Source organism: Sturnira hondurensis, unplaced genomic scaffold (assembly GCF_014824575.4).
Source record: "Sturnira hondurensis isolate 20B ecotype Veracruz unplaced genomic scaffold, ASM1482457v3 Scaffold0010128, whole genome shotgun sequence".
Lineage (NCBI taxonomy): Eukaryota > Metazoa > Chordata > Mammalia > Chiroptera > Phyllostomidae > Sturnira > Sturnira hondurensis.
Window position 1 is genome coordinate 26,889,799 of NW_028082759.1, and position 27,442 is coordinate 26,917,240.

Sequence of the window (27,442 nt, forward strand, 5' to 3'; positions counted from 1 at the left end):
TCTGCGAACAGCTCCACGCAACGCTTTAAGCTCAGTCATCCTAGATTCAGAGATGTTACCCGAGGATCTTAAAACAAAAAGGCTACTCACGAGGGTTTCCTGTAGATATAAAACCTTTCCTTCTCGTGATCTTCATCCTTCTCGGAATCTTCGCTCGTAGAAGACAAACTGTCATCTCGCCGGCTGTCTTCAGGCTGGAAGGCGGCACCTGGGGACAAGCCTGGCACTCGGGGGGAACGGAACACGGAGCAGGACCCTTCGCTGTTGGGTGAGTAATGAGAGGGGCCGTCAATGGTGACGGACAGAAGATCCAGCTCTGTCTCCTCCGGAAACTGTGAAAAGGGGAAACCGAAATCAGGTTCAAATCACAAACTTCTCAATTAAAAAAAGAAGACAGATGTTTAAGCATTTAAAAATTGTCCCAGAGTCGAATTTCCTCACTCTGAACTTTTTTGGAAAGAAAGATCAGCTTTACAAACATATGCACTGGCACAGCGAGGAAGGAAGTGGAAGGTCAAACCACAGAAAGTCACCCCACCGACACAGGGAACACGAGAGTGAAACTGTCCTTAGACAAGCATGTGCCGGCATACTAATCAGTAGGAAGTGCAAGGTAAACATGCTGCAGAGAGAGAGGAAAACAAGGACCCGCTGCAATCGGAGGCCGGGAGGGCGTCAGCCGCAAGGAGAGCGCCCATGCAGCGCTGCAGCACGGGTGGCACGTCCCGTCTGGGCAGGACCTGACAGCTGGGGACAGCAAAGAGCTTCGAGAATGAGCATGTCAATCACTCAAACTTAAGAACCCTACCCGTGAGGGTGAACAGTTGGTATAAACACCATGGCACTAACTGAGGACTGCAACCCGTGGCCATTGCATTTAAGGAGGAGACGGGAACAGAGAGCTGCCTGCGAGCTGCTCTGGACCCCAATTCTGAGAGCTGCCTGACTGCCCTTGGGGAGCCGGGGGCCCTGTCCAGTGTGATGTGCAAGGGGAGCGAGTCTTTGCTGCTGCTCCCATTTGTAACCTAGTGAAGTTCTAAGTTCCTAGTTCAAAACCTCAAACATTTGCAGGATTCACCTTTTCTTTATTTACTAAATACATGTTATTTAGTAAATAAAATAAATCAAATTTTATTTATCAAACCATCTTCAATTTTTAAAACTATGGTAAGAATTTATATAGATAAATATCTCTTTGTTTTATATTCATTTATTATTTAACCATGCCTAAAGATTTACTTTGTAGTTTATAATTTTATATACTATTTTTATTAACAGCATACATTGTTATATAAAAGTAGGACTTGACTCAATTCAAATGTTAATGCATTTAGGAATCACTTAATCATTTTCCAGTACACATATTGAATCATTATGCTGTACAGCTGAAACTAATATTATGTTACATGTCAATTATACCCATTAAAAGAACTTAATTGGTAGATTCCACTAATTCACTATGATTTATTTCCAAGTTCATTTTTAGAAAAAGGATAAGTTTATCAAGCTCATTGTATTGTAATCTAGTAGTTTTCAAACAAAATTTATCCCTGGCTGGTGTGGCTCAGTGGACTGAGTGCTGACCTGAGAACCAAAGGGTTGTCGGTTCGACTCCCAGTCAGGGCACATGCCTAGGTTGCAGGCCAGGTGCCCCCCAGTGGGAGGTGCATGAGAAACAACCACACACTGATGTTTCTCTCCCTCTCTTTCTCCTCTCCCTAAAAATAAATAAGTAAAATCTTTTTTTAAAAGTCACATACATTTAAAAAAAATCAGTTTGACTAAATTCAGTGCTACTATGGGAAATACAGGGTCCAGCAGAAGTATCGCCTGCTTGAGTGTGGTTGGCAGGGCAATAATACGGGTGTAGTAAGTTGTAGTTTTAATTTGAACATTCCACCTAAAATGTCATAATGTGCTTAAGTGTAATACTGTCATGTTACAGAATTACATACTTATGATTTTGTGGTGACAGAGTCTATAATAAAAAAGGGGTGTTACTTGTGCTGGCCCCTGTATATGGAGAGTGTAGTGTAAAAGAGTTGAGAAGGAAAACCAAGTACATGTGGGAGAAGCAGCAATTTTTAAAAGTCACTTGACAATTTCTAGACAAAGGTTTATATAGCTAGTATGTAGGTACATTTTAAAAATTCAATTTTACTTTTATGACTTATTTAAAGAAAATATCTGGCTCATATAAACATTATTTTGACTTACAAATTATGACTTACAAATTAGCACATTTTCCATACTGTTTTTAAAATGAGAATAATTTTCTAAGTGGAGTTTTTATACATTTTTTATGCCAATGACTCAAAATAAATAACATTCAATGATTAATTTGTTGTTCTGTAATAGGTTTGATTTTAATTTGAACCAGTTATCTACCTTTTTAAAAGAAAATATTAATTTTGTATTGGGGATTAGCAAATAACTGCAATAAAATTGCATTTTTTGGTTTACAATTTGGTTGAGTTGATTTAGCCTTTTAATTGTGAAGATTAAATAGCATTAAACTATGAAGAAGTATAAAACTAAAATATACTTATGCAAGAGCTCTGTAACTCAAAAAATCTTAAACCTTTATCTAAAATATTTTTGAGGTCTGAGTTTAGTATGAAATGTGAGGAAGACACTGAGAAAGAAGATTTCCAAGGTGGTTAATTAGTTTAAAAGCAGAATTTACGTTGTTCTTAAAAAGTACCTGGAAGTACCCTTCCCCGGGACAGCTGGACTCTGGTGTGCTTGCCCACACTGTTTTTTTCAACTTAAAATAATAAGAAAATTTATAAAAACTCACAAAAAATGGTTTCAAATAAACAGATAGACAAAAAACAAAACAAACATTTTTCATATGCTATTAAATGAGACTGCAGCTTCAAAGCTGACCTGGTCCCTTCTGGTTTCCGCTCCCACCTTTACACATTTTACACTGCGGTGCAGAAGGGCCGAAATGCATCAGCGCAGAACCACCCCACGTCACTCCTGTGCACAAGCCCTAGTTTGGTGAGGCTCTGCAACAGGAGGAGGAGCGCCCAACGAAACCTCTGCCTGAGCGGCGTCTTCACTCTCCGTGGGCAATGCCAGGTGGGCGGCGCCCTGCTCTCCCCAGGAATGCTCCGGCGCTCTGGGCATCACAGCCCCACCCGGATGCAGGCAGGACTCGAGCTTTGAAATCACAGAGCCGTCACAGCTGTATGGTCCCTTAGCCCCATGCATCTAACACACAGAGCCTCGCTTACTGTGTCTTGGATGTTAAACGTCACTCGGGGCCCAGGAGATGCCGCGTCCACACGGATTTCCGGGAGCTCCTCGGGGTCTCCTGCTCGAGAACTGCGAGTGAAATGAATGTGGAGTTACAAAACATCAGCACGCCTGTTTTTAAAAAAACCCTGGACTTCAACAGAGTCTGATCACGACACTGCACTCTATTTCTAAAGATTCACCGTAACCAAAGATTGAACTTTTGGTACTGCATTTCTTAACTTTCAGTATCTCATAAGAAAACATTGAATGTTTTGCTGACATAAAATGTTCTAAAAAAGAATTTACAATTTTTACTTTATAGTGCTCATTTATTAGTAAAACAGCATTTTCCTTCAATATGTAAATTCACATGCTAAATGTGTGTGAAATCACACACTTTCTAAAACGACAAACTTGGAGCAGCAGCTGCTAACTGGCACCTTTCCCCTTCTCTGGGCAGTCCGCAAGTTTACACATAAACCTGCCTAAGAAGCAAGGTACTCCATTCCTGAAAAGCACACAATGACAGCGCCCAGCAGTCACACACTGCTGGTGTGTGAAACGCTAGGTCTGCTCCGGCCTTCACGAGTGTGTGGCTCCCACCCTCAGCGCGCTGTGCAGGAGCGGGCCTAGCTCGGGCCGCAGGTGGTCCAGGGCGGATGGCTGGGATGCATATTACCTGGCCCTTTCCGTTCGCTTCAGAGGCGGCCTCCCAGAAGCAGAGACCGTCTTGGACCGGCTGTAGCTCGGTTTGTAGCCCAAACCCCACTTATCCTTCAGGGAAGCAGCCTAATAAAGTGGGGGAGAAACAAGGGTGAGTGTAAACCCCTGTGAACCAGCCGGTGGCCTCCCCAGCTCAGGAACAAGTGACCTGAAGAGTCCCTTCCCAACGCAGACAGGTGGAAGTGGAGCGTCGGTCAGCTGCGCTTTGGCCCTCCTGTCTACTGGGAGAGGATACAGCAAACACATTAGCCACCAGCTGGCCTGAGAGAAAGACAGGGAGCAGGGTGACCGGCACAGAGAGAAGGTAGGAAGAAAGGAGATGATTAAAGAGGAGATGAGAATTACAAGGAAAGAGGAAAAGAACTCCAGTCCCCTCAGGTCCCACCCACAGGCAGCTGGGACAGGACCCCACGGCGGCAGGGGAAGGCAGTGGCGGCTGGAATGCTTTCCGGGCCTCCAAACACGGAGCAGAAGGCAGAGTGCAAAGGGATGCACACAGCAGAGGTGTGTGGCGCAGGAGGACTCGCCAGACATTTGGGGGGATACCAAGGGAGGCCCATGTTAGGGACACAGGTTTTCGCTCATTCCTCGATTCTCCCTGACTAGTTTTGTTTCTCAGTCATTACTGAGTGTAAGTGACACACACACACTACACAAGCATTATTTTAATTATACTGTGTACAGGATTACGTGTTTATTAACACCGGAAGCCAGTGATGAATAACTGAAGCTGGATTTTACATTTAACTGGAATCAGTAACTCAGAACGACATTCGGACTAGGTTGTCAGGGCCTCGGGGGGTGGCCACCGGAAGACAGCTCAGGCCCAACACTGCCGGCCTGTCCCACCCCTGCTCTGACCCAGCAGTGCCACCTCGGTCCGCGTGTGTGTGTGTGTGGGCGCCTCCCACACCCTCTTCTGGAACGAAGAAATGGAGGGTTCTGCTGTTTACCTCTTCTTAACAGGCGAGTTCTCCACTAACAAGAGTCAAAGCAATCTACTTTCACTCAAATAAGGTTTAGAGTTTTTTTCCTACCATGTGTAGCATAGCTATATATTTATTTCAGTTGTTCAGCAATTGGACTAAATTCCAGAAAATGTGGTGGGTAGCGGGGTCAAAGATAAATAACTTGCTCTTTAAGAGACTCAAACGCTACTACAGACAGCTGAACAAGCATATGGTGAAGCGAGACTCAATCTCTGAGTGGTGGAGTGAGCCGTATGGAAGGGGATGGGGTAGGAGGGACACCACAAGAGAGTTCCCATCTGAGGTCGAGACTGAAAAGAACGGGTGACATCACAAAAGGCAGACTGAGCCCTCAGCTGAGGGCACAGGCTGTGGGTCTGCGCCTCGGCGCTGTGGGGACTGCGGTGTACGACCGTGGTCATGTGACCCCACCTCCCCAGGTCTCTGTTTCCTCACCCTTTAAACGGAGGAAGGACACAAGCTCCTCACAGGACTGCCGAAAGGACCTCCTGGGCCGTTACACAAGGTGCCCTAAACTGCCTGGCACGCAGCAGGAGTGCGGTGCACAGACCAGCTGGTGTTAGCACCAGCAATGGAGGGGGAGAGGGAACAGGGTTCGTGCCATCATAGAGTTCAGGAAGCAAAAAAGAAAAAGTCTACTTCGATACAATTCTCGAGAAGTGCTGACTCACTCGCATGCTGGACCTCCGTAATTTCTTGCGAACGTCTCTTCGAATATCATTCACAGCCACAGATTCTAACTGCTGGTAACGCTGAATTTCCTGGTTTATGGTTCCTTCACTTGCACCTAATTTTCTGGATGCAAAACAAATATGGCAATTAATATAAAGAAGTTAAAAAGTAAAGCTGACTTTTACTTGCTCCTTCTTAATTCTTCCACTTTTCAGAATATCAAAGACTACGTACGAACGAGCCACAACCCTCCAGGAAGTTAACACTCAGACCAGGCAAAGGGTAAGAGGCTGCAAGGTTTCAGGAGGCAGCTCTCACTCACTCCTGTGCCGCGGCTCCCCGACCCGCTGTGAGAGCTGTGGACTGCTCCACGGAGGGGCACTGGCGTGCAGGCCCTACCTATACAACATAAGCCTCAGGAAGGTTTTAGGGGAGGACGCACGTACTTGCTTCAAGTCATTTTTTCCACCCAAAAACAAAACTCAAACTGTAACGTAAGTCAACAGGAAAATGTGAATCACAGTATCATAATTAACTCTCACACAAGCTTTCAGGTAACACCTTTCACTGTAAAAACACAAATATTTATGTAAAGCCCTTGAATTCAAAATAACCACAGGTATAGGTGTTGGAAGATTAGAAAATATGAGGCGTGACGACTGTCTCTGGAAAAGTAAACTTTCAAGTCTGCTGAGAAGAACCCTAAGGAGGAAATGCTCCTTAGCAGCACCCAGCAGACGGGAGACGCAGAGAACAAATTATGGCCACGCACCCCTCCCCCAGCCCTCCCTGCACCCACCTCAGTGCTGGCGAAGGGCTAGAACAGGCAGGCCAACAAGCAGGCACTGAATTCAGGCCGCAGAGGTTCACGCTCTAATTCTTTATCCCCCCAGCCAGTTTTCTCCACTACAGAGTTTGCACGATGCCACCTGACCCTACAGAAATCCTGGGGACAGTGAACTGGGGTGACATGTCAAATGCACATGCTGAGAAATCCTCAACTTGTTTCTCTGTCAAAAATGTCGATCCCTGCCCTGGCTGGTGTAGCTCAGTGGATTGAGCGTGGGCCTGCGAACCAGAGGATCGAGGTTCGATTCCCAGTCAGGGCCCATGCCTGGGTTGCAGGCCAGTTCCCAGCAGGGGACTCACAAGAGGCAACCATACATTGATACTTCTCTCCTTCTCTCCTTCCCTTTCCCTCTACAGATAAATAAATAAAATCTTTAAAAAAAATGTCGATCCCTGAAATACTGATGTCACCAAAGACAAGGGGATTCACACTCACATGTGAAGGTACATGTAAGCAGCCATGCACATGTGGAGGCACATGTGTGGGACTCAAAGCCAGCCACACACTGCTTGGAAATGAGGAGCCGTGGCGGCACGAGGCCAGGACCTAGGGCCCAGCCGTGTCCTTGCAGGAGGTGCGCCCTGAGGCCAGCTGCCGGTGGTGGCCTTGCTCATCTCCTCCACACACGCCCCACCTCCCCCCACCTAAGACCCAAGGGCTCCGTCACTGGGGAGCGGTGTGCTCCACGGAACACCGCGGCACATACTTCAGATCATCTATGACCTTGGCCTGCTCATTCAGCTCTCTGATGTCCACAATTCGCTTCATCAGCTTCCTGCCCCTCAGGTCTCCCAGCTGGCTGCAAGGTGCACCTTGTCTTCGATACTCCACAGCTTCCTGAAAAATCAAGGTGCGTCTGTCAGGGCCGTCCTCTGGTCACCCAGCAAATCTACCCTATCTCAGACACGACACAAATCAAGGACACATGCAAGAATCAGAGGCATCTACAGTAGGCGGGGTGATTGGAATTCTCCAGTGATTGGCAGCCCTCGGTTTTCACGGGCGTCTACTTCGTCAGCACCTACGTTTCCCCATGAGTGAGCTCTGCACACTTTCACATGGGCCTGGCTAGACTGAGGGGAGACCCTCGGCCCGGGGTCGCACAGATACTCTGCAGGAACAGAATAGCGCTGGTGTGGGGGCGTCAGGCCTAGCAGGTGGTTTACAAGTCGCTGCCCAAAGGTGAGCTTGTGGCCATCTCCACTGACTGAGCTTCCATCTGAACTCTGAATGACAAACAGGAACGTTAATTTTTTCAAAGATGTCTTTCCAAGAACAAAACTATTTCACCATACAATAGTTAAAAGGTTGCTTAAAATTTTTTAATAATCAATAACCAGAATAAAGCAGAGTAACTGTCTTTTTAACTATGAAAAAACTTGATACTATAAAACGTACAATATAGATAGAAATACATATTTTTAAATGCCCTTATTTTGGGGGCATGTACTCTGCTTTTGAGTTTCATTTTTTAACGTCTTTACTTAGATATAGTTTACATGCCGTAGAGCGCGCCCGTGTCGATCGTACAACTCAGTGGGCTTTATACACTCACAAGCTGTGTGGCCATCAGCACAATCAGCCCGGAACATTTTCATGGCACACAAGCGAAGCCTCGCAACTGCCTGCAGTCTCTCCCGGGCCCCTCCCACCGGCCCCGCCCCCAGCCTGAGGAAACCACTAAGCCACTCTGCCTTTCTGCAGATTTGCAGCACCTCGAATGTCACCTGCAGGTTAAGGCACAAGTTGGGGGACAGACATTATTATGAGAGAAGAGCTCAATTAAAAAGACAGTATGAAAAGGGACAGTATGAGAAAAAGCCTGGAATATATTTATTTTAAAAATCGCGTATTTGTTCTCATGTGTTGAGACCTCAGTCCCCTTCAACGTACTCCCCATCCGATGCAACACACCTACCAAGATGGCTTTTCCACTGCTCCAAACAGCTTGAATGCACCGACTTGGGTGCCTTTTAGTGCTTCTGCTGTTTTGGGTTTCACCTCTTCCACATGGGCAAAACGTTTCCCTTTGAGGACTTTTCTCATCCAGATGGAGAAAAAAAGTTGCCCAGGGTGAGACTGGGTGAATAGGGAGGGTGGGGCATGGGGGTCATGCCGTTTTTGGTCAGAAACTGCTGAACACTCACAGCAGTGTGGGCAGGTGTGGGCAGGCGTGCTTGAAAACCACCCATCGTGAAGTGGGCAACCACGTTGAAAGAGTCATCAAAAAAATTCGCTGAAGCCAAACCCAGCCTCTCACAACACCACTGGCTGGTCCACTGATATAGATGGGTTCCTAGAACACTCGCCTAGCAGGAGAAGCCTGTAATAAAGGGGCCCACCTCCGGAAGATAATTGCAGTATTTTTCGGGTCTCCCCTCATATTATGACAGTAGAAACAATATTATGAACTGTGGACACAGGAACTACCACTCCCTTCCTTCTTGCACAATTAGCAACTATAATATAATAAATAACAGCGAGTTAATAGCATCCCCGTCTCTGGTCGAAACACGTCCAAGAGCGAGATTACGTACAGTGTGGACAGTGGGAGACATCGTGTCCACTTCATCCTCATCCGACAGGTCGCCGATGTTCACGGAGTTCAGGTCAGCAATGTCGTCCACGTCCTCCTCGCCAGTCAGGGTGGTCAGGGTGTTGCCCAGGGCATTTAGCCGCTTGCCGATGTTGGGGTCCATGTGCACGTCAATCCCACACATTTTCCACAGCACGTTGAGGGTCCAGGTTCCGGCACTACTGCTCTCTGTTTGCACAGAGAAGTGACATTTAAATAATTCTACGTTTCAAGGGTCAAACGGACAGAGGCTTGTGGAGCAGGGCCACGGCCCCCGAGGCTGCCTCCGGGCAGCAGCAGCTGCTCCTGGGACTCCCTGTCCCTTGTCCTGCCCCACGGCTCAGCACCTGTGGCTGTGTCCCCCTGTCATTAGCCAGAGTAATCAAATCACCTACCCAGTGAGGGTCTGTGCCGGGAAGCAAGAAGCATGCCCTGGGCTGGAGAGCCCAGCCCTCCTGTGTCGAGGCACCGGGCCCCGAGCAGCCGGCAGCCGCATGCCCATCAGGGGCCTGGGGACCTCAGGGAGTGAAGTAAGCTCCCCAAGGGGGTGGCGGGAGCTGCTGAGCCCTGCTGACATGGGGTCTCATCCCAGCCCCCCAGGGGGACTCTGTGAGGTCCCAGTTCCTCCTCTTCACTGAAGCAGCCACCCCTACACCTGCCTGTAGTCTGCAAATGTCCTTCTAATGCCCGCCCTTTTGGTTAAGCTCATTTCAGTGGCTTGTTGTCACGTGTACACAAAAGTCCTGACAAAAACTTTGGTGGGAACCCTCTCTCAAAACGTGCGTTCACCTCAGTCTTGACCTTTCATTCTGACTTCACTCTGGACGTGTTCTGACCTTTCCAGTCCCGACAGTGGGGCCTGTCACCCTGCTGCTCGGGGACATCACTCAGCACAGGCACAGAGGCCAGGCTTGGGGAGCACAGGAGGGGGTGACCAGAGGGAAAGAAACCTGCGGACATCAATCAGCCCCCCGCCTGCAGCACTGAAGAGCCCCTTCATAAGCATCTCCCTCCAGCTGACCCTGGTTTTATGCCAAGTAAGGGACGTGTGCCCTGTGCTGTCACCCCAGGTGGACAGCCGATGATTTCTCTGGTTGTCTCTGGCCTGGTTTGCTGGAGTTTCCTCCTCCTGATTCTTGAAAGTGTCCCTCTGACACGGCCACCAGTGCTTTCCTGCTCAGGATTCAGTGGCTTTCTGGCTGTGCTAACCAAGTTCCAAGTCCTACTTTTGGGATTCAGGCTTTTCCCAAACTTATTTTTCATATAACTGTGTTCCCGCCAGTCTGGACAGCACCACTGACACTGCATTTTGCCATCACAACCGCTGACACTTTCTGCCTCAGTTTTCTGCGACCTGCACCTCCCAGTTTTTGCTTCAGAAACGATTCTACCCATCTGTCAACTGCTATTTAAACACTTGTTCTGCCATGAAGCTTGCTCTGATCCTAGTATCCTTCCAAATTTGGAAATGTTCTCTCTCTCTGTAACTGTCAATAGCAATTGGAACTTTGTATTTCATTGTACTTCACGCACACTATAGTTTAATTATGCTGCAGAGCCTTAGCCACATTATTACAGCTTAAATTTACAGAGTAGAAAGTATACCTTATTTATCTTTGTCTTCCCTAAACTCCTGCGGTCCATCTCATATCGAGCAGATGTCTGATTATAATTGTTAAATAAGAATATGCTGGTGATCGGTGCACACGTGTAAAATTTGGGGAACACCAGAGTCAGTTCAAAGATCCCCTCCCCCATCACTGGACAGGCAGAGAATACACATGAAGGCAGGGTTCCCCCAGACACAGGGGACAGGAGTAATAGCAAACGTGTGCCTACCGGCCGCCGCTTGTCCTGCAGTCCGGGAGCACACTTCGTAGGTGCCGTCGGGAACCACACCTGCACACAAGCACCCAAAAATGGTTGGCAAAGAGAGTGCGCTGGAAGTCAAACACTGTCCTGAAACTTCTCACCCAAAGATTACCTAACATAACCAGGACCACGACCTTCTTAGGATTCAGCTTCTAACCTGCAGACCAACAGGGCTGCTTTCCACAACTCATAGTATCCATTTCCCACCTCTGATGTTTTAGCCCATAATTGCAGGTGTTTAGCTGCAGCTGTGCCTTCACTGTCCACCCGTGGCCGTCCTGGCCAGAGCGACCTCGCCTGGCTGACCCAGCTGCTCAAGTCTCTTCTATGTTACGTGAGGAACTGCATTTCACACTTTCTCTCAAAACTCCCCAGAACAGGTGCTTTGCCCGGTCATTTGTGAATCAATGTAGGGAAGATCAGGCAGTGAGCGAACCTTCGAGGGCTGCGCCGTCCACAGGAATGGCTGCGTGGTTCACTCACTGACACCGCGGAAAGCTGCTGCTTTCCACAAACATGTTTCAATGTTTTGAAATAGAAACAGCCCTCATTTTACAAAGGCCAATAATATTTCTATACCTGAACATCCTTTACTTTAATGAATGAAGACATTAGGTTGTGGTTTCTTGTTTTTGTTTTTTAATTTTTCAAAAGCCTACCCTGCACACAGAAAACAAACAACACTCACAGGCATTCATCACGAGGTCCCCACGGACTTCTGGCTTCCAGTCGTCCCACGATGTCTCAAAGCCGTCAGCGAAGCGGATACAGAAGTTTTTGAAGTGTCCTTTGCTGACCAGGGACTCCGAGGAGCAGGCTGTGATGAGGGTGCTCTCGATGGTCAGCACCAAGGCAGAGCCAGCGTCGAGGTCCCCGGCGTGGTTGGACTGCCAGACGCATCAGAGAAGCAGTGAGACAAAAGGTGACAGCGTTTTACATTCTCGTAGGGTTCGTGAGAGCAGAAACCCATCAGAGGTCAAGCCCAGAAAGCTACATTAAAAAGCAGCTGAGAAAGGTACCTACTTCTAAAAATTAGCTTGCTCAAGTGAAATGCATTTCCATGTATTTTTTAAAATAAACTTGCAAAAGGCTAATTGTCTACTCTTCTAACTCAAGCTTCTGATTTCACTGTGAGGAGCATTCACCCTCACTCTCATCACCAGCCTTGGTGTGCGCGGCCCCCAGAGACCTGTCCAAACCACGTGCCACGAAAGCACGCCATTCACCTCCTGACGCCCAAATGCATCACACGCTGCCAGTGCTCCACCCAGGGCTCATGCAAACAAAGCACTGAAGGACAAGTTCACTCCGTAACTGCTTAAAGGCTATTTAAGACAAATTATAACAGTAAAATATAGGCATCTGCTCTGGTTGTAATTGCAACTTCTTGGTCTGACAGGGTTTTATAGCCTTTTTCTCACTCAGGCACATGAGTGTGCAAATGTGTATTTCTGAGAAGTAGTCCCAAATTATGAAGAAAAAATTCTATTTTTTAAAATCTTTTTTGTTGCCCTGGCTGGTGTAGCTCAGTGGATTGAGCACAGGCCTGTGAAGCAAAGGGTTGCGGGTTCGATTCCCAGTCAGGGCACACACCTGGATTGTGGGCCAGGTCCCCAGTGGGGGACACATGAGAGGCAACCACACATTAATGTTTCTCTCCCACTTTCTCCTTCCCTTCCCCTCTCTCTAAAAATAAATAAATAAAATATTTTTAAAAATATTTTTTGTTTAAAAACTGTATTTATTTACTTTTAGAGAGGGGAAGTAAGGGAGAAAGAGAGGAAGAGAAACATCAATGTGTAGATGCCTCTCCAGTGCCTCCTGCTGGAGACCTGGCCCACAACCCAGGCATGTGCCCTGACTGGGAATCGAATCGGGAACTCTTTGGTTTGCAGGCTTGCACTCAATCCACTGAGATACACCAGCCAGGGCTGAAGAAAAAGTTCTTGCTTTATCCAGGTGCACACATAACTTGGAATTTTTGTCACCATTAAATATCAGTTTAAAAGCACTTTGAAATTTCCCACCCTATTTAAGATGAGATTAGTAAATGTTATTAACCACTACTGTTAAATGCTCTTTTGTTTCTATTTTATTAACAAGTGTATGTCAAAGCCTTCTTTGCCCACAAACAAAAACAATAAAAAGATTCTGAAAACTAACATGCTTAATGGTCAAGGTCAAATGAGGAGCTGCAAGACGGTGTCAGTGTCATCCCTGTCCAGAGGCCCAGCAGAGCCATCAGAGACCCATCTCAGGGGGTTCAAATGAATGAAGATTCACTGGGGAAATTCAATCATACTTATTTACTAGGCTGAGACTAGAAACTGTTCTAGCAAATGCACCGTGGTGCACTACAGCCCTGGAAATGGCAGCAGAACCACCGGGCTCGCTCCGTACCTGTGCCGTGTTTGTGATTGGCAGGCAAATCCCCAGATCATTGACGGTGAGCTGCAGGAATAGCGTCCCGAAGGCCTGGGCGGAGGTCTGCTGGATTCCGGGCAGCATGTCCACCACCTCCTTCGTAGCCATGTGGATGTCCTTATGCAGAGCCATCCGCTGTTCGTTCCAGTTGTCGTAGGCAGCCTTGTAGTTCAGCCAAAACAGCACAGCTGGTGATGATGAAGGCAGGGCAGAAACACAGTTTTGGTCAAAACTGTAAAGCTGTATGGCAAGCAAACCTCCACCAGCCCAATCTTCAGTGGCTCCCTCCATGGCTCTTTGTTACTTCTGAAACACACTTCCAAAATATAGACCCAGCACACACTGATTGGGCCCTCTCTCTCTGTTCAGCCTCAGTCCCCATCACCGTCCTCTGTGAAAGCTGCTGCTGTATTTCCTTGGACCTCTGTGCTCATACACCCTCCTCATCATGCTCTCCCCGTTTGGCAGATATGAACTTGATTTTGGCTGCCCATGCCAGGGGCTGTTCCAGGTCGGGGGTGCGGAGGCCAGGGAGAGAAGCTTTCACTTCCTGTCTCCCTGGTGAACTCCTAGCTCCAAGTCCAATCTAAAGAGCTGGTGTCCCTCTAAATAGCACAGGACAAGGCAGAGACCCTCTGAGGACCTAGAACCTGATCTCTAATGCCCCCGAATCCACCCGGCTCTACCCACTGAACTGAGAGTCCAGGGAGAACAGGAGACTTCAGACTGAACTTCTAGACCAAAAAACAGTAAATGTCAGAGAATGAGTGAGTAAAGACAATACCAAACAAATGAGTGCACTGGTTAGCTAGACCCAAAGTCTTAGCAAATAATTTTACACGGTAAAATGACTCTAAAAACTGAAGAGAATAAGCAAGAACCTCCTGCAGTACCCACACTGCAGCTTCCGGGGACAGCGAGCTCCTCCTCCAGCATCGCACTGGGGACTGCAGGCAACTGACTGTCAGCTGGTGCTGCCCCAGCAGCCCTCGTCCAGCAGGACGGCCCTCCCGACTGGCTCACCTCTGTCGAAGGCCACAGGCTGTGCGTACACAATTGGCCTGTTCAAGGTGATGAGCACGGCTTCCCGATCTGACGACCCACTGATCTCTTCTCGGAGGGCATTTCGTAATCCAATTCTGGTTTTAAAATAGGCAACTTGATGGAAATCAGAACCAGCTTCCTCATAAACCTAAATTAAAAGTTCAAGAAAAGCAAATAATGAAAAACATTTTAATAAAAGAAAATAAAGCATTTTTAACAACATTAATGGTTTTGTGCACCAAAACAACTATAGTACATTTTCCCCAATTTATATTCTATACCACAAATACCTGAAATTCATATACAATATGAATGGCTTTTTAAGAAGTAACTACAAAGTCAAACATCAAGTTCATGTAAAACCTAGGATGTGGTCCATATTCTAAATAGCAAAGTATTAAATGTTTCAAGATAATTAGAAACATTTAATTATCTCCTCTCAAAATATTTTTATTTGAACAAATTAGTGTTTTTCTAGAGATAACAAAAATTTTTTCTTCATTTATTCCTGCCATGTATTCTTTAATAGAGACATTCAACTGTGAAACTGTGGTATTCATTTAATCAGTTTTTTAACTCACAGAAGGGAAATGGCTAAAATCTACAAAATTTCCAACAATAAAACAAAAAAAACCCCATGAGCTGTAAATATCAATTTGTATAAAACAGAGTCTGATCTGTGTGTGTGTGTGTGTGTGTGTGTACAGAAAAAGACACACAAACATTATGGTATACAAAACTTGCTAAAACCATCACATAGCTAAGACAGTAACGTTTTAAGAACTCACCAATGTTACTAGCACAAAGCATTGAAATAAGAAGAATGCTTAATGAAATAAAGAGAAGATAAGCAAACATTTAAGAAGATACTGGCTTAAGTTCCATGTGATCGTATTTGTGCTAAACTGTAACAAAAGACCACCAAAGTACAGGATGAAATACCCAGGTAAGGTTGTAATGGCCTTCATAAATAAGTTTTCATTCAAATTTTCACTCAGAAATGTTAGCATAAATGAAATATTTTCATAAATATAGTGACACTCGAAGTAGTTAAACCTGATGTACACAAGTTCAAAGCCACAGCACTGATACCAGCACACTCTGCCCTCACCTGGTGTTTGACGATCTGTCCCAGTGCCAGATTCAAATCCACCTGGCATTTACCAAACAGTTTCAGGTAGCTGCTGCTTCCTGGCGATGCTTTGGTCTGGAGCCGGTTTGAAAGCTCCAGTTCGATCAGCCCGGTCTCGAACCTCACAGCTCGCATGGATGGAGTGGTGGCTGTCACCTGAATGCCCTAGCAGATCCAGGGTTAGAGGGAAACAGGGGCCTTGAAGTACCAGTGCCACCCACTCCAGTGAACCCTTTCAATACATGATAAACAAAATAGATAAACAAAACATGATAAACAATACATGATAAACAAAACAGAGTGCTTTAAAACATGTACAGGATGTCTAATACGCTGATAAAACTGCCAACAGTCTTTGATCTCTCATTAGTAGGGACTTTTTAGCTATTTAATTTTATTTCAGTATTTTGTATTTAAAATCTAGACTGTTTATGGGTTAAATACATTATAATTAAATACCTATTTGACTTAAATAATTTTTATTTTTGAGAACACTAGTGTCTTAAATATTAGAAACATGAAGGTTTGCTATTAAGATACTACTATTAATTGGACAAATGTACAAAATATCTCTTGCAATTTATGAAAGCAATTATTTAAAAAATAAAATGTTAGCAAGGGAATAAATTGTTACAAATGTATGTATATAGTACAGCTGTTCAAGAAGATAAGGCTGAACTGAATGTTCTGCTTGGAAAGGCATCCAAGGCTTTTAAAATACGTGAGTGCTGCAAAGACCTTCGCAAACAGAGCAAGGTCCCACAGCACATTCGAACACTTGCTAAAGCTTTTCTGGGAGTGGATACAGGTCACTTCTGTTTTCTATCTGGCACGTTTACACATCGCCTGCGTTTCCTGCAACGAGCACGCGATTCATCAGAAAGATGCTCCTAAGGGCAGCGTTGGCCCTCACGCGTCACCTTGAACTGCAGGTTGAGGGAGTAGAGGAGGATCTTGGGCTTGTCCCCGTCCGCTGCGCCATCATGCTCATTCCACAGAGGGATCGGCTGCTCCCCACCTGGACAAGGTTAAATCACCGAGGATGAGGGGCAACTTCTCTAAAGGAACATCACTGTGCTGCACGCTGGAAACCCCCACAAACGCGTATTTTATTTTCACTGATCATTCAGCCAAGCTCTGGATCAGGTCAGGCTCACAGAGGCAGGCGCATGTGAGGCGGGGGTGATGCTGTGCACACAGACGCTGCTTAACACGTCTTACGAGGACTAAATTAACACACTGCCTGTGTAAGTAAACCAAGTGTGACTACACATCCCAGAACATTTATCTGAAGCAAAAAATGTAAACTAATTTATCAAAAATGTGAACTTTGTTGTTTGTATTTAGATGTGCCACACATGAAAGAACAAAAGAAAAAATAAAGGTGGAGAAATACCAGCAAATTTTGCTTTGGTTTTAAAAATTATGGATGTATACATCACACAGGACTAAAGTAATCAGCAAAGGCACCTGCAGGCTGGGAAGCCAGAGCAGGCACACCTGGTCTGCAGGAAGTCCCACAGGGCACACCTGGTCTGCAGGAAGTCCCACAGGGCACACCTGGTCTGCAGGAAGTCCCACAGGGCACATCTGGTCTGCAGGAAGTCCCACAGGGCACACCTGGTCTGCACGAAGTCCCACAGGGCACATCTGGTCTGCAGGAAGTCCCACAGGGCACACCCAGACACCGGGCCCAGTGCTCATCCCTCAGACTCCAGGCCCCACGCAACCCGCGGGGAGAGCTGCCCACTGCCCTGTGTCCCGGGCCGTGCGGGGACGGGTCGGCTCACCAGAGACTTTCTGAATCACTTCGTTGACTTCCTTCATGAACACTTTCTGCACGAACACCAAGTGGTTCAGAAGGTCGGTTGTGAGATTATGTTCGAAAGAACCAACCTGGCAAACAGGAGTGGAGCGTGAGGTTCTCTCTGCTGACTGAAGGGTTTGGGATACCTATCTCGCTCACAAAAGTAATCCCAAACTCTAGAGCCAATGATTACCCGCATTCTCTTTGAAATCAATACCCTGAAGAAGGGTTAAAAATATTCAGATTTCCCAATAAGTTGCTGATTTATTATGGGCCAGTCCCCCAGTTTTTTTTAAAAATAACAGTAGCCAACGAAGTACAAGAAATCATTTGAAAACAATGAAAATTACACTTTAATTATGCAGCCTGTTAATTTCAAAACTGAAATTTTGTCTAGAGTAACATTTATTTTTAATGACCATTGCTGTATTGTTAGAGCAATGAGTCAACACCCTCATAATAAAATGAACCATGAAAATGTTGCAGAGATGGATGTGAAACCCAGTGTAAGAAATAACAAAATCAAACATGTTTCAATAACCTACAGGGAGAAAGACAGACATACATGCACACCCACGCCAGATTTGGTCTAGATTTCTGCAGAATGAATGATTTAATGTTTGCCTTGAAAGCTGGGGCCACCAAATATTTTGGTGCACCTAAAGCTTGAAGACATCTAATCACTAAGAGCAAGCAAACGACCAGGGGAGCTCACCTCCGCCACGCAGCGCAGGTAGTTCCCCTGCAGGTAGTAGCCCTGCTTGGCGGGCAGCTCGTCGATGCTCCACACCTGGTCTGAGTAGCTGTCGTGCTCCTCCATCACGTACTTCCCGGACATGGTCACGGGGGGCAGGTTCAGGCTGGCGGAGGGGGGAATGGTCGACATGTCCGTGGCAGAGACTTTGGAGGTGAAGCGCAGTCTGTGATTTGGCAGCTCAAACGTAAACCTGGTCTGTGCACCTGTGAGAAGGAGCAACGCTTCTTTGATCAGAAGGCCGTTCACCCACATGTTCCTTGCTCTGTTCAAAAGTGGTGCCCGAGAAAAAGTATGCATATCCCAAAACCTGTGTTGAGAGACTTGGAAAGGGTATTTTAAATTTGCTTATATCTTTAAACACATCTATGGGTGCTACGGAGAGTCAGTCAGTCAGTATCATCAAGCCTGAAAGAAGTATTCACGAAGCTTCCAGGGCCCAACATGGTGTCGGGTGACAGAGAAACACTTACCAACACTCTTCATTTCATAGAGGGGAGACAGAAGACCAATTACGCTCATTGCAGAAGAGATACTACAAATAAGCCAAGTGCAACAAAAGTGCATTAAGAAGCAGCAGATGCTGCACTTAAATCAGGATCTATCGCCGACTGCCACCCACCACGTCCTGTGCACACACGCGCTGCCCTCCAGCCCACCCAGTCCCTGCTGGGCGTCCTGTGTACCACCAGCTCTCCCTACTCAAACACGGATACACAGACTATCATGTATACAGGTACAGGTGTATAAACACAAAATGATTACGCTTATATAGTCCCAGTGTTCTCGATTGTACTAGAAATCAGTCTTTCTCAAATACTAATGAACAGTCACCTTCTTCCTGTCACCTTCACCACGTTCACTCACCCCACCGTGACGTCTGCACTGGGAACAAGTCAGCCACACACGGAGAAGCTCTCCATCAGCTGGTGCCACTGTGAGGGCCCGAGAGGGCCCAGCGGCTCTGACCCGCTCCACTCCCCACCCCCGCTAGGCACATGCCCAGACTGCCGCTGCAGGCCACCTGGGGGTCAGGGGGACCAGCTACCACAGAAGCTGCCACCACTACAACTATCACCAGGGTCACCAAGTACAAGTGACTGGTCATCCAGATCACTCCCTCCACACCAAGTTTAAAAAAACCATTTCCATACAGACTAAAAATATAAAACAGAGAACTGTAAAACATTTAACAGGAAAGGCAGAATATTTTCATGATCCTGGGAAGAGAAGCATTTAAGACATAAAAATGCACATGACAGACGAAAACAATGGTAAATGCAGCCACATTAAAATTAGTGTTCGTGGATCGAACGACAACTCAGAGTGAAATGATGAGCCTCTAGCCGGGTGACAGTGTGCGTTACACACACAACATCTAAGAGTTAACATAAAGGGTTACCAAAACACATCAAGAGCTCCTACTAGCCAAGAAAAACACAAAGGACTCCACAGTAAAACGAGCAGCAGGCAAACAAGAACCGTCCATAGGAACTCCATGTAAGAAGTCACATTTAAAACCCCAGGTCCATGAGTAGCTCCTGCGGTGGAATGCAAACCACAGTGGACACCGTGCCACAGTGGCCGGGTGGGCAGAGAGGCAGGCGTGTGGCGGGGACACGGGGCAGTGGGACTCGGGCCTGACCTGGGGGAGGCGGTGCTGGCGGGCGCCGCGCTGGGGCCAAGGCCACGCTCCTTGGGGAAGGGGTGCGTTCTCCCCAGCCTCACACCCTGGGAAGCCACATGGGGGGGGTGGGTGTGAGATGAATGGAACAGTAAAAATGCAAATGGGCCAGAGGTCCATCGGGGCAGAATGGACACGTCCACTGTGGTACAATCACTTAATGAACCACTGTATTTCAGTGAAAAATGAATGCATATCACATACATGAATAGATGAACCTTACAGAAAATGTACAGCAAAAAAAAATACTATGAATAAAAAAATATAAATGAGATTACGTGTAAATGGAGTTCAAAACAGGCAGCATAGACTCTCAGTTGCTCGTGAGTGCATGCGTGCAAGAGAGAGAGAGAGAGACTGCATAGGAAAGCCAAGGAAGCTCACAGCAGTGGGCGCCCCCAAGCAGCCGCGGGGAACACCACCCGGTAGTGGCAGCGTTCCCTGAAGATGACGCAAGTACGGTACTTCCTAACTCTTAGGTGTGTGACAAACTGATAAACTTCCAGTTTTTTACTATCCTTTAAACTGTGTACGTAATTTTAACTTGTATACCTGGTACATTTTAGATAACAACATAACTGCAAAGAATTTGGGGCAGGAATGGGAGGATCACAAAACCTTACAGAAGCAGCTATTCTGAAGAAGTCAAATGCCCTCCAATTTGAGCTGAAGGCTCGCATTCGAGCAATGGGAACGGACAGGTGTAGAAATTTCTCCAGCTTCACTTTAATTTGGAGAGATGACCTCTGATGACAGGCCCACGGTGGTCATCAATGAGGGGACCGATGGTTTGTACTCAACTGAGGAAAGTCACTAATGACATGTAAAAGTACTTTGATTAAAACTATTTACATTTCCATGTAACAGCCACAAAACCAAGTCAGCCCTTTTGTCAAAGGGCTGCTGACCCCATGACAGTGCCACCCCGGGACAGGGCGTGGGCGCTGCTACCTGTCATCCCGTGGCTCCGCATCCGGCCCGTCTTGTACTCGGCCCGCAGGGACGGCAGCAGCGCGGCCCCAAGGGCGACGCCATCCAGCATGGTGCTGAACTTCAGGACCAAGGGCTTCTTCTCCAAGCCTTCCGGCAGCTGAGGAAACTCGTTTGTCTCTATGGGCGTCTGATTAACACTCGTTGGGGTTTTTTCAGAAGGTAGGGGGGTTGCGATATCTTCTTTTACTGGCTGTGGGCTACAAAGCAAAAATAAATATAGAAAAAGATACACAAGTGTACCTTTTGTTATACAGTTATTCTGTAAAGTTATTGGAGTTCTCAGTGAAAAATACACTGTGAACAGACGTTTTCTTCCTAATGCAGATCATCATATTCCTGGAAACGGCCACTGGAAAATGGTGATCCGAGCAGCGAACTAACAGAAGCAGCACCAAGAGAAACGACAACACTGGAACGCCTACGCCCTGCCTGTCGTCAATGTGACACTGGACTCCAGACTCGGGCGTGTCCGATGCGGAACCCCACGCCTGCAGCGTGCTGCAGGAGGCCCACCACCGCTGTGGCCCCAACCGCTGCGACCACGCCTGAGAACAGAGCCGCCGCCACCACCCACGAGGACTGGGCGCTAATGTGTGCCGGGAACTCTTCCGAGTGCTGCGTGTTTCAATCACGTATTCGTTTACCTCACGAAACCCCCTGAGCAGACACTATTACCTCCACTTTGCATATGCAGAAGCACTGCTGGGAAGTGGTGAAATCAGGACTTGGACTCAGCCGGCCTGGCTCCAGAGTCTCATTTCGTGACTGTCACACTTTGTGGGCCACGCAGCATACTAGAAAATTGCTCAGAGTTTTCTAAATCAAGGCTCACGTACACATTCTGGATTCCAAATTCCGTTAGCAAGAGAAGCATTCACACTACTACTACCACCTAGGCAACTTCAGATGTGAGTTAGTATCATGTTAGAATTAAAGATCCAGTCAGAACAGCTGGAAAAGCACTGCTTCAGGGCACCATCAGAAGACACACTGTGTTTCTGTTGCTGTTTTACCTCCGAGGCTATGGAAAAGGAAACATGGGTATAACATGGTTTTCTTGGTGGTTCATCAGCTACAGCTTTGGAACCACTAAGTCGGCCACGCAGCCCCACGAACAAGGGCTGCCGGCCCATGGAAGGAAGGTCAGTGCACCGAGGTCTGAATCGCTGCCCTTTACAATGCTTATGTGCCAGGATCGTGCCCTGCCTTCACAGGAAGGACGGCACGAAGCCATGCACGGGACACAAATGGCCACCGAGCTCCCGGACGCCCATGCAGTCACATGTGTCTGTGAGTTAAAGGCACACAAGGACCGACACAGTTCACACTTTATATCAGCACCTCTTACGATGCCCGCACGGCACCAGGCCCCTTCAGCTTTGAGCAACAGGGGACACTGACAAGGGCAGCTGTGACAGGTCACCACGTGACATCCAACATTGCCCACGAACACGCCTGCCTACCTCCCACCGGCCCCACATCCACCAGGTCGCTCCGGGGGTGAAACCTGTCCCCCCCGACCCCTGTTCACACAGCAGAGAAGGCCCCGAAGCGCCGCCACGCAGAGGGACAGGCCGGACGGCAGGCTTACACAGCGGAGGGCTGTCTGATGAGGTCGGAGATCTGCTTCGACAGCTGGTGAGAGCTCCGGACCATCATGCTGTGCAGGGTGGCGGGGTGCTGGGGGATGTTGACGCTGACGGCGCCGACTCTGAGCACGGCCGCGTTGCTCGTCTTCAGGCCCCGCTGGGCACTGTAGAGGGCCTGGGACTTGGCGATGCTGCACTTCACGACGGTCCTAGTCACGGAGACGGAGGGCCGTCAAAATGCGGCCAAACACAGGGAAATGTCGCAGAAAGTATTTCAGAGAACAAGACAAATGCTGTTAAATTACTCACTGAACTAAACGACTTCAAATTTTTCATGCATCTAAACCATTTACTGAAATACACTTATCTTACAATGTTTGCTAGACACACCAAATACTCTATTTTCATAGAGGTCTCTGATCACATGCAAGTAAATACACGAACACTGACACGTTACATGCACGCAACACCCAAAACTCCATTTCCATTTTTTATCTACTTAGAACTCCATTTTGTCCTCTAACCTATTTCGGGGGGTCTGTGTACAACCACTAAGAAACATAGACACCGACTATAAAAAGATAAAAATGCTCAATATATTTCTTAAAATCAAATCGAGGAACTTAATAATCATCTAATACGATAAAATATATTAAGAGGAATCAGCAGAAAGGAAGAAATTAACTTGGGTTTTCTATTTCCAGTGAGTGACGAAGAGGTGTGGGAAGTCCCACCTAGGAGGGGCCACTGCCCCTCGGTGAGAAGGGGCCGCACTGGTCTGGCCTGGCCTGCACGGGGTGCACGGGGCTGCACTGCCTGGGTCTCCTGTCCCCTCTCCCCAGGGGCCAGAACAGTGCCCGCAGTGTGATAAGCACTCCCCAGAGGGCGTGAGATGAACAAGGGGAAGGAAGGAGAGCAGAAGGACGAAGCTGCCCACGGCAGCTGGGGACTCGCGCAGACAGCCCGGGAGAGGCCCCACGCGCAGTGGGACGTGTGACAATGTCCCACTAGGCAACGTGACACTGGGGAGAGGCCCTAGGTGAGCTGCCCGGAAAGGTCTGTTTCTGACTTGAACACTATCTTCCAAACGGGCAAGGAAGCTTGAAGATAAGTAAATTTAGCACGACCCGCAAAATGCAATTTCCTGTTAACCCATGTCAGTTCCCAGGCATTTCTCTCCACTTGGGCTGAGAGGGTTCACTGAGTATTTGCTTACAGTCTCGAGGACCTAAAGAATCAGCCACCACAAGGGCGTCTTTGAGCGCAAACCCCGAGAGGCCGGAGGGCAGCTGTGTCAGAGGACCGTTTACAAACGGTGAAACCCAGGTGTTACATAAAATCCCCAAGTGGCTACAGAGAACTGAATTGCTTTTGTTTGCAAGGATGACTGTTTCCCAGAGACTATCACTGACTAGAAAGAGAAGGTGGATTCTGCGCAATTGGTCAGCACAAAGGCCTGACCCAGTTCTGGGAGGCCAACTAGTCACTGAATTTTTTAATCCTTTCTGACATATTATAGTAAATAAAGCAACTGTTAATCATCCACAATATTTCATTTTAAACTCAATTCCAACATCAGCTAGGACACACTTCCACAACGCTAAGATGAAAATGGCTCTCTACTTGTAAACTGCACCCACCTGACGGATGAAACAACCTGCACTTACAAAGACGTCTGGCTCATTGTCACAACAGTCAAAAGCGCCATCTCACTGTTTCACCCTCATCATCGATGGTGACCTACGGGACTATTACTTTTGACCAGGTAAGCACGTCCCTAACACTGCATTTCCAACTGTGTGCCAGAAGCCAGGATGGGAGGCTAAGGGGGGCCGACGACTCTGCTGCTGTAGGTCCCGCTGTGGCCTTTCTGGTGGAAATGCTGCTGTCAGGGACTCGGGCTACGTGTGGCCTTCGCCACGCGCCCACCGCGCCCACTGCGCCCACGGGGGTGACGCTGCTGGAGGATGTGGGGGTCCCACTCTCATCACACTGAGCCAGGAACAGCAGAGGACACCTGGGCAACCCTCGTCACAGGGTCAGAGACCCGGGGTGAGAAACGAAGCTCTTCTCGAGCTGCCAGTAGGAGGTGCTGACTCCTAAGTGTGGTCTGGTCTTCAAGGAGGACGCCATGCGAGCTGAAGCACGCCATGTGCGAGACTTCCACATGGCAAAGGCACGACGGAAGCCCCTCTAACGAGAAGACAAGGGGAGCCTCAGCAGCATGAGAAGTCCGTGGCAAGGGACCAGGGGCTGTAGAACTCTCCAACAGTGAGTCCGGTCCCCTGGCCCACAGCAAGCCTCACTGCTGTGGCCAGGGTGCCTCCCCACCTGCGTCCAGGCAGTGGGGCCTTCGAGATAGGCCAAGCACCCCTGCCCGTGCAACAGGGTGAGAGAACGACTCGAGGATTCTCCCTGGGGTCTCACTGCCTCTATCCCCACCCCTGGCCTACCCCTGTGAGCATCAGTGCCCAAGCCCAGGGGCAGGACAAGGAGCCAGACTAATTCATGCTGACGGCCTCGCTTCAGCTGTGTTGCTGGGGCCTGCAGTGTTGTGACCACAGGCTATGTACTAAACTATTAAAGTCACTGGAACTTTTTTTCCCATTTGGCAACTGTGCCTCCCATGTTAACTTTCTCAGTGGGAAACCCCAGAGGAGGAGGGGGTGGCCCGAGAGTGGCATCACTGCAGACACACCTCCCCTGCTCCTGCTGTCACATCTCTGAGCCAGACATGGGGCTCAGGACACAACACACAACGAGTAACTGCTGAGTGGATGGAAACGTCACCTTCAGCCACTTAAAAACACCCTCTTTTACAGTCATGTAGCTATTGGTTGTCCTTGTTGTACATCCAGAAACTCTGACAGAAGGGACACAGTGAATCTTCTTCAGCTGCTCTGATGACTTATGTGCATCAGGTTGTGTTCAGTGTCTACGAAGATTACGCTAATGTGGAAGAGTGATTTCTAGAAAACGATCCTCTAACATTCGCGCATTTATTCTTTGTTAGTATTTCTAATCGGCTGATACCGTGACATACATCACAGTAACCCCAACAAAGGGCTGGAACTGACATTCTGTCTATGGCCTGTTATTAACATGCATGAAACAAACGTTACCAGGTACGACATTTTTATACTCTTATACTCTTATGACCTCACCACCATGGAACTCAATACGCAGAGTCATATGTTTACTCTGCATGTTCGGGCTTTACAGAAAATGTCCGAGGAAACAGCCAGCGCTAAGTAACATAGCCGCCTGCCATGGTGGTAAGACTCACGTGACCAGCACTTCACGTCTGGCACTCAGTGCAGCTCAGTGCCACAACACATCACATGCATCACACACATACGGGTGAAACGAGGCACTCAGAACACAGACACACATGCAGAAGGAGCCACACACGGAATCTGTCAGGGGAGCAGAAGACGCTCCTCATCGTAAAAACAGAACCAGAAGGTCGAGATGCGCAGGCCTTTTCAGCGTTAGTGTTTTAGTAACTACTCATGCAATGAGCAAAGGACCTTCCGCCAAGGGAAACACTTCAGCTCCTGCCATCAGGTCGAACGTGACCAAGGACGTGTGACAGCATCAACTTTAATAGCGGCCCCTGCAAAAGGCAGCTCTTGCCTGCGCATTCTCCTGGAACACCAGTGAGCTTTAATCTATGACAGGGTCTACATGGAAACTACACAATAATAACTAACTACATACATCCACAGCCATGCAGGTAATCTTTTCTCTAAAACTACTCAATACGAAGTCAACCACAAAGCCCACGAAAAAGAGTAATGAAACATACAGAAACTCTTGTTTGGCTGTGCTTGTAGGAGATGTAGGGAAATCCTCCAGTCTACAGACGAAGATGCAAGGGAAAGCAGGAAAACAAAAAGGATGCAGGTAAACATTCATGCACAAACCAGTTACAATATGACCCATCACCTGCAAAGTTTTTCTTATTTCCCACTTTTAACACTGTCCTTCAAAGAACCTTTGGAACTAATTTTTCAGTTGTTTCCTTTTAATTAAAACTGGAAATAAAAAGTCTAAGAATAAACCCAGAAAAACTTACCACTACTAGAATCTGGCAGTGAGTCATACCTTTTATTTTTCAAACACAAAAGTTAAGAGGTCTTTCTTTGTAAAAGGAAAAACAACCAGCAATCTACTACTACTAAAAATCCATCTTATAACTGCGTTTTGCAAGCTCAGAGACTGCGTGCGCCGCTCTCCGCAGGGCTGGCAGACCCCGGAGACACAAGGCACAGCAAGACTCGGGGATACAATGGGAGGGTCAGCCACAGACCTGGTTCCCTGAGGAAGAGGGGAGGGGCCAGGTGGGCTGTGGAGCCCGGGTCGGAGGTGATTCTGCAAAAGCGGCAGGGCCAGTGGCAGGGAGGGCAGTTCAGGCCTCTCCTCCATCTTACTGTCCAGAGTGAAGCATTTTAGGCAAACCCTTGGGTTCTGGCGAATCTCAATGTGCGGGTGGGCAGTGGGGATGAACCCAGGTCAGGGGACGGGAAGTAACCTCTGAGAGGCTCCTGGCCCACAGCAGCTGCTTCTGAAGGGTGTAGCTGTTGCGCGACAGTCCCTGTCCCACAGGCACAGCCAGGAAAGGGCTTGTCATCTCTCCCAACCACCAGAGTGAAATGTGTTCTCCTTGGTCCTGAGGTTACAAGTCCAAACTGCCCAACAAGACTTATACTTCTCTTGCGGGAAATGTTCCCCAAGACAGCGATCACGTTATCCATGTTTAAAATACTATGAATGGGCCTGTAATTAGTCCATACAGAACTAATATTTACCTTCTGTAATGCTGAACCAAATCAGCTCCTTACTCAGTAAAGAGGACATGATAGAAACTTCCTGGGACCATAGTAGGACAACAATAACTAGTCAGAACCTTAAGAGCAAGTTCTCAAAATCTGACCTATACGTATTTTGTGATTACGAGATGAAGCTGCTCCAGTGAAAGGAAGCTGGGAACACCCTGCCACGTGGTCTGAACCGAGGCAGCCGTTTCACGGGCGGGTGACGGATGAGTGGTCCATTGTGTGCACAGGTGATCGCTGCCAGTGATTC

The 27,442-nt window shown here is 47.7% G+C and overlaps 1 protein-coding gene across 8 annotated transcripts in view; it reads right to left on the minus strand.

Annotated features, from left to right (window-relative positions):
• BLTP1 (bridge-like lipid transfer protein family member 1) overlaps window positions 1-27,442 on the minus strand; it is a 118,679-nt gene that overhangs the window by 22,818 nt on the left and 68,419 nt on the right. For 5 of the 8 annotated variants that reach the window (XM_037058586.1, XM_037058590.1, XM_037058584.1 and 2 more), the window contains exons 50-68: window positions 26,163-26,213; window positions 22,357-22,563; window positions 20,724-20,962; window positions 18,050-18,294; window positions 17,318-17,423; window positions 16,448-16,545; window positions 15,507-15,692; window positions 14,375-14,543; window positions 13,328-13,539; window positions 11,616-11,814; window positions 10,895-10,954; window positions 9,018-9,244; window positions 7,506-7,706; window positions 7,187-7,317; window positions 5,630-5,753; window positions 3,926-4,035; window positions 3,243-3,333; window positions 2,705-2,767; window positions 91-332 (exon numbers count right to left, since the gene is read on the minus strand). In XM_037058586.1, the coding sequence (XP_036914481.1) occupies window positions 91-332; window positions 2,705-2,767; window positions 3,243-3,333; window positions 3,926-4,035; window positions 5,630-5,753; window positions 7,187-7,317; window positions 7,506-7,706; window positions 9,018-9,244; window positions 10,895-10,954; window positions 11,616-11,814; window positions 13,328-13,539; window positions 14,375-14,543; window positions 15,507-15,692; window positions 16,448-16,545; window positions 17,318-17,423; window positions 18,050-18,294; window positions 20,724-20,962; window positions 22,357-22,563; window positions 26,163-26,213 (2,961 nt within the window). The remainder of the gene's footprint in view (window positions 1-90; window positions 333-2,704; window positions 2,768-3,242; window positions 3,334-3,925; window positions 4,036-5,629; window positions 5,754-7,186; window positions 7,318-7,505; window positions 7,707-9,017; window positions 9,245-10,894; window positions 10,955-11,615; window positions 11,815-13,327; window positions 13,540-14,374; window positions 14,544-15,506; window positions 15,693-16,447; window positions 16,546-17,317; window positions 17,424-18,049; window positions 18,295-20,723; window positions 20,963-22,356; window positions 22,564-26,162; window positions 26,214-27,442) is intronic. The other 3 variants (XM_037058588.1, XM_037058591.1, XM_037058589.1) reach the window with 3 other exon arrangements.